This window comes from Myotis brandtii, unplaced genomic scaffold (genome assembly GCF_000412655.1).
Source record: "Myotis brandtii unplaced genomic scaffold, ASM41265v1 scaffold603, whole genome shotgun sequence".
NCBI classification, from domain to species: domain Eukaryota; kingdom Metazoa; phylum Chordata; class Mammalia; order Chiroptera; family Vespertilionidae; genus Myotis; species Myotis brandtii.
The window spans coordinates 220,380-227,426 of NW_005370284.1; the positions used below are offsets into that span (position 1 = coordinate 220,380).

Here is a 7,047-nt window from a genome sequence, read left to right on the forward strand (position 1 = left end):
CAGTGGGGGAGCGCGGTCAGCGGGGAGCGCGGTCAGCGGGGAGCGTGGTCCGCTGAGACAGGCGCTCCTTTCCCTTCATTTCCACCCGCCCGACGAGGCGCAGGGGCGCGTGCCTGTCTGCGGTAGTGGGGGGCCAGCTGGAAGGAAGGAGACTGTCAGACGTGACGATGTGGCCCACAGGTCACCGCACTGCACGGGCCGCAGCACTGACCAGACAGGGTGAAAAGGGCCTCAGGCCTAACAGTGGGCTGCGGTCCAGGGCTGGGGTGGACGCTGAGATGTAAATGCTTCTTTAACCTTTCGAGACGAGGCGCTGCCTTTCTAAAGTCTACAGTGTCAATCAAGGCCTCTAGAGAACGGATCGCCTGCAGCAAACCCCTCCTTCCTCCAGCCACAAGGTCGCCTGCATCCGCCCTCGCACGTCAGGCCCGCGTGTCCGCTCCGCACAGGACCCGCTGGTCCCCTCTTCCTCCCGGGCCCACGCCTTCACACCAGGCGGGGAGACAGCCTTTCTGCCTGCCTTCCTGGCTTCTCCGGACGTCGGAGCTATTTGGCTTCACCACAGGTTTCAATACATTTCTCAACAGTGATGCTTCCAAAGATCAAGCACAAAATCAATGGAAACGCGAGTAGAGTGAAAACACTGTGGCTACTGCCTCAAACACGTCACCATCACCTTCGAGGTATTTTCCCTGAGGTCAGGCGTAAGTTGATGTAGCTCAATTTGGTTTAACAAATATTAAGAGAAAACCAGTTATTTTGTGAAAATAAAAGATACATAATGATAAAAGGGGAGTGAACCAGAGGAGCAGGCGTGAGGTCCAGTTCCCTCCAACTGTTGGCCCCTTTGTGCTGAGGCTGAGCCACCGTCAGCTCCCCAGCAGGACGCAGGCCCTGCTCGCTGCAGCCTGAGGGGCTGCCGCCCGCTCCCATCTGCGGGGCCTCAGGGAGCCGGTGCCCTTCCATGCGGGAGGACCACAGAGAGCCTGGCTGCAGCGCTGACATCTCCCGAGCAGAGGGGGGCCTGGGGTGCGCACGCTGGGTTGCGAGGACACAGCACTTCCATGGGCAGCGTCAGACGGGTGCACCCTCTTGCTGAGCTCAGACCTGCCCTGGCTTCCCACCCGCTGAGCACGAGCTGGTTCCACAGCCCCCACCCAGCCTCCCAGCCCCCCTTCCCCAGGGAAGGTGGCGCGGCCCCTCGCTCCCCGAAGGAGGGAAGCCCAGCCCTCGGCTGTAACCTCTCCTGGCTTCTTCCTGACTGACCCTCCTGTCACCTGGAGGTCACGGAGACGTGACTCCTCACACATCCCTCAGCCCTGCACGCAGGCTCCCCGAGCCCTTCCCCGGGCTGTGTCCGGGGCCCTGTCCCCACCCTGCAAGGAGTCCGAGCGAAGAATCCTGCTGGGTCGTGCCCTCTCGGACCTGTGACCTCACCTACCCGTGGGGTCTCAGTCCTCGGCCTGCCTCTAACAAAATCGTTCCGCCAATGTAGTCAGACCCACCCCCACCCCCATATATCCTCGTGGTCATTCCACCACTCACACCATGCTGCTCCCTGCTCCCGGTCCCCGGGGCCCCCAGTCCTCAGGGCTCCCCGTTCTAGGGGGGCTCCCAGTCCCAGGGGCTGCCAGTCCTGGGGGGCCATGTCCCAGGGAGGTTCCCAGTCCCAGGGGCTGCCAGTCCTGGGGGCTCTGTTGCACTGAGCCTGAGCTAGCTCCCCCGCACCCCCTGCGCCCAGGACACTGAATGACACCTCGGCTTTAGCTCAGGCAGGACTGCCTCTCTGACAGCAGCCACACCGTCTACCGGCACCAAACTGCCCACCTGGTCCTCTCATGGAAGCGATCCCTGCCATGCCGCGGGCGGGGCGGGGAGGGGGTGGGAAAGCAGGGACGCTGTCTCCCTTGACCGCTGCTTCATCACCACAGTGACACGTTCATTTTGTTGAGTTCGAGACAAAAATTACATTTCCCTGGTTCACTAAAGGGCTGTAAAAATGCTCACAAGAGATCTGGAAGGTAACAGACACGTCAGATACATTATAAAGGCAGAAATGAATACGAGTATTAAGGCTGTTCCCTCTGGTTTCTTCATGCATGATGGCTTCCACACTTGCCACTAAGTGTGTGCATTACTGTGAACGTCAGACAAACATCAACGCAGCCCTGGTGAGACAGTGCTCAGCGACCCCCCCTCACGAGCCCCCCTTTAAATGTGTTTCTCTGGGAGAAACTGTCTCTTGGCCGCAGGTTTTAGATCAGGGGTCCTCAAACTTTTTAAACAGGGGGCCAGTTCACTGTTCCTCAGACCGTTGGAGGGCCGGACTATAGTTTAAAAAAAAAACTATGAACAAATTCCTATGCACACTGCACATACCTTATTTTGAAGTAAAAAAACAAAACAGGAACAAATATAATATTTGTATTTGCATGTGGCCTGCGGGCCGTAGTTTGAGGACCCCTGTTCTAGATTATGGACCCCGTGCCAAGAGAAAGGCACACAAAAATAAAATGTACCAAGTTCCCAGGGGAAACACTGTCCAAGCAGCATCACCTCCCCAGACGTGCTAAAGCCTGGCAGAAAGCTGAGCACGTGATCCAGTGGAGGAAGGCGAGGAAGGGGAAGACGAGGACCAGAGGCCCCTGCCTCTTGGCCATCGCATCGTCTGTTCCAGGGAGAAGAGCCAGGCTGTTCCCTGTGTGACTCTCAGGGACGCAGCACCTGCGCATAGGCCCAGCCAGGACCCCGCTCGCTGGTCGATGCTTCAGGGTGACCTCGCAGAGCCTGCTTGTTCACGTCAGAACCTAAGAAACACCCACGAAGCGGGGTCATGAACCTCCCGGCAGAACAGACACCGCGAGGGCCTCTCCGTCGCAGGAGAGGAACCCCAGGCCCCTCCGTGGTGACGGCGAGTCCGGCTGCCCAGCCTCTGGCCGCCACGGCAGAAGGCTCTGCGGACAGTGACCCTGCAGAGCTGGGCCGGAACCTTCCCCGAGGAGACCCCACGCCGCAGAGGCTAGCAGCGGAGCTGTTCTTCCTTTTCTCCCTCTGTTCCTTATGTTCACCCATGTTTTATTCTGAACATCACTGGGCTGTTGTAAGACTCATCAGAGGGGCTACTCTACACTAGTTTCACTCGTCTCTGGAACAGGGTCAGGGACGGTAAGGAGACTTCCCACAGGGCTGGGGGGCAAGGAGGTGCTGAGCGCCCGGCGCAAACCGCCTCCGCCTGCACCCGCTGCCGCGCAGAACCCATGGAGACACACAAAGGCCTTTTCAACTAATACCTTATGTTAGTTTTTAAATGTTAACATATATAGAACTGCTTTTTCTGGAAAAACTTAAAAAGCTTTAAAGAATCAAATGTAACCAAGACTAAAAGTTAGGAGCCTATTTGATAATAGTTGCAAATACTAGATTATTAAAAAAAAAAACCCACTTTATTGTGGTAAGCATACCCACCATAACACTTTAAACTAGAACTTAAGGCACTGAGCTCATTCCTTACCGATGTTGGGGTGCTTGAGAAGACGGCAGATTCTGGCTTCCCTTTCCAGTTTCTGATGATCTGTAAGAAAACCGCAAAAGTAAATCACAACTTTAGCAAAAAAGATTAAAGGACAAACAGTGTGCCCAAACAACAGAAAGCCTGCACATTTACTTATCCTTTGATGTCTTTTAAAACACAGATCATTTGGCCTGGCCAGTGTGGCTCAGTGGTTGGGCATCCGCCTAAGAACCAGGAGGTCAGGGTTCGATTCCCGGTCAGGGCACATGCCTGGGTTGTGGGCTTGATCCCCAGTGGGGGGTGTGCAGGAGGCAGCCCATCAATGATTCATTCTCTCTCATTGATGTTTCTAGCTCTATCCCTCTCCCTCCCTCTCTCTAAAATCAATAAAAAAAATATTTTTTTAAAAACTGATCACTTGGATGTGGAGCTGCGGACACAGCGGTTTTTAACAGTCGAACTGCCTTCCCTTGTCACTGGCTTCCAGCTGGACAACAGGGGATGGCGCAGTCAGCGGGGCCCTCCTCTCTCAGTGTGTGTTGCTGCAACAACTTCAATCAGCCGGCACCCCCGGAAGCGAGGGCACATCTGGAACCCAGATGCCCGGAGCGGGCGGGGAGGGCCCCTGCCGCCTGTCCCGTCGCGGTGCCCGTCTCTGCACACAGCTGTCCTCCCCGCCCCCCAGGGCCGGGCTCTCCCTCAGCCCCTGCTGCCCGCGGTGCCTGTCTCTGCACACAGCTGTCCTCCCCGCCCCCCAGGGCCGGGCTCTCCCTCAGCCCCTGCTGCCCGCGGTGCCTGTCTCTGCACACAGCTGTCCTCCCCGCCCCCCAGGGCCGGGCTCTCCCTCAGCCCCGCTGCCCGCTCTCCGCGCTTCCCTGACCCAGCCCTTCTGCGAAGGGGCAGGGACACTGTGAACCTGCGCTTGACGAACCACCTGACGCCCGTGTTCGGTGTCTCTGCCGCGGTCCATGTGCACGTAATTATAACAACATCACCAGCCAGAACACAAGCCAACGGCAGAGAGCAGCAGCAGCACAGCGGACACCCACGCGCCACGGCGCCCGCGGAGGCCAGTACGAGAGCTTTACAGACGAGGGCACCTGACTCCCCTCACGGCCGAGACGGACCGTGCCCACCCCTCGCTTACCGAGGTGCCCCCGGCACAGAGAGGCTGTCTCCCGGGCTCACAGAATCAGCAGGGGGCGCCCACCAGGCAGCTCTGGGCTAATGGCATAACCCGCCCAAGAGAACGTGGGACACCACCCACCCCGGGGAGCCTCGCACGGGCCTCAGCACTGAGAAGCATGGAGAACCCACAGAGCCTTGTTTAGGTGCTGAGATCTGTTACCATCCACTCTCTTACAACACAACTGAGCAAACTGTAAACATATATTTAATTCATTTAAAAACAATAATGACCCATTGCATATTAATATAAGTGCCTGCATTTAAACTTTAAACTTTTACTTGGAAATAATTAAATCACAAGAAATCTGGAGAATAAGAATAGTATAGAACCACCTGTGTGCAATTTATCCAGATGCAGCTCTTAACACTTCACCCGTTTTTAACCATTGACCTCTTTCCGCCACGTACATCTGTGTGCACACACACATTTACCTAATTGACACCCACGTGCACCTATACAAACACATAAATGCATGTTTATGCCTAAAGTAACTTCCTCTGATCCGCCTGCAGTAAGTAATTCAGGGAACGGCTTTAAACGTCTGTACTGCTGTGAACTGCCCACAGAGAAGGAAGTGTTTAAGGCACCAGCGTGGCGCGGGGCGGTCGGCAGTGCGCCCCCCACCTCCAAATCACCAAAGGCAAAGGCTGACACGCTCGGCCACACCACGCTCTCACACTACCTGCCTTCTTCCCCCATCTCCTCCTTCTGAGGACAAGCTGCTTCTAGAATATTCTTACTTAGAAATAGACAACTAAACCCAAAACTCAGGTTCTGAAAGTGCGCCACCAGCACTGTCAGCACCGTGAAGGGTCACCCGCGAACCACGAGAAAGTGTCCTCCCAGGAACTATGATTCTGCTATGGACGGAGATGTGCAGACACATGCAACACCACGAGGAACAGGGCAGAGCCATCACACAGATGCACATACACAGTGACCATCCGACTCGTGGACAACTGTGTTAAGATGAAGAAGAACAGGGGCAAAGACCTTGATGGTAAACGTGTGCAGTCTCAGCCGTGGGCCGGGTGTTGCCCGGCTGGGCACGTTACAGCGCCGGCTCGCCAAGGCATCCAACGCATCGCCTGTGCGCCAGCTCCCTGCCGTCAGAGACGAGCTCCGCACTCAACGCCTGGGCACGGTTAAGGGCGTCCTGGGGGGTCTCGGGCTGCAGGAGGGCATCCCCAGGACTCAGGGCGGTGTCTCCCGTCTTCACTGGAAGGATGTCTCCAGGCCCAGAGCCGCGGGCGTCCTCGGTCCTCGGAGACGCTGAGCGGAGGTCTTCGTCCCCCGGGGCGCTGGGGGCTGCGGGTCCCCAGATACTCCCTCCTGCTCACCGGGGAGTCTGCCTTCCACCCCGCGGAGCACCCATAACACCACTGCAGCCAGCCAGTAGCTGGAAGTCACCAGGCGGCCCACATGGGGGCAAGACGACACCAGGACAGGAACCCCAGGAGCCAGAGCCGTGGGGCCACCTCCAAGGCTCCCAGGGCTGCGTCTCCAGGAGCCTTCCCACGACAGAAGCGCTGACCTGCGCCCTCCCCCACGCCCCCCCCAGGCCCGGCCCTCCCGGGCCCGACAGCCCCCTAGGCGACAGCCTTGGGCAGTGGTGCAGTGCTCCCACTCCACAGGGGCTCCAGCTCTGCTTGGGGAGGAGCCGTGGCTGCCTGCCACCCCGGGCATTTCTGAGCTGCCCTGAGGAGGAGCTGCGTGAGTGTCTCCCTTAGAACGGCTCCCTGTGCCGTCCAGCAGCCTCCCGTCTCCAGCCCGCTCTCCCTCCAGCCTGGGAGGAGCAGGAGACCACACTGAAGCCACCTGGGAAGGTCCTGGCCTCCCCACGCCCCATGCCCGGCCGCGCGCAGACCGCTTCACCCTCAGCTCACTTACTATGGGACGGCTCACTGGCTCTTGCTCTGGCGCGAGCCCATCTCAGGCCGTGGCGGCCCAGGAGGAGGCCTGCAGGGAACAGTGTCTGGGGAACAGCGTCCCCAGCACGCAGAACTCGGACCTTAACATGGTTCCTGGGAACTCTGAGAAATATGCTTATTCCCAGCTTTAAGATACCTCCCTTTTTTTTAACTTAAAAAGATTTTATTTCAAAGGAGGAGAAAAAAAGGAACTCAGCCCTAATGAGCTAAATCCCTCACTTCTGTTCCCAATCCAAGTTCAGTCTGTAGCCGGTGGGGCTTATGTCCCTCAGAGCAGGGGCGTCGCCAAGCTCCAGGCAGGACGACCACCCCTGCTGGGTGGGGACGCGCTTGCAGGGCAGGGAAGCCCAGCAGACGCCCCTCGACGCCTGGGCCCAGGGGCCACGGGGAGCGGTGCAGTGCCTCTCCCTGTGGCT

General features: G+C 57.9%; 1 protein-coding gene across 11 annotated transcripts in view; it reads right to left on the reverse strand.

Annotated features, from left to right (window-relative positions):
- Positions 1–7,047, reverse strand: part of CAMK2D (calcium/calmodulin-dependent protein kinase II delta) — a 156,286-nt gene that overhangs the window by 76,745 nt on the left and 72,494 nt on the right. For 10 of the 11 annotated variants that reach the window (XM_014550551.1, XM_014550549.1, XM_014550546.1 and 7 more), the window contains exon 2: positions 3,512–3,571. The exons of the other annotated variant lie outside the window; for it this stretch is intronic. In XM_014550551.1, coding sequence (XP_014406037.1) covers positions 3,512–3,571 — 60 coding nt within the window. The remainder of the gene's footprint in view (positions 1–3,511; positions 3,572–7,047) is intronic. 11 annotated transcript variants of the gene reach the window in all.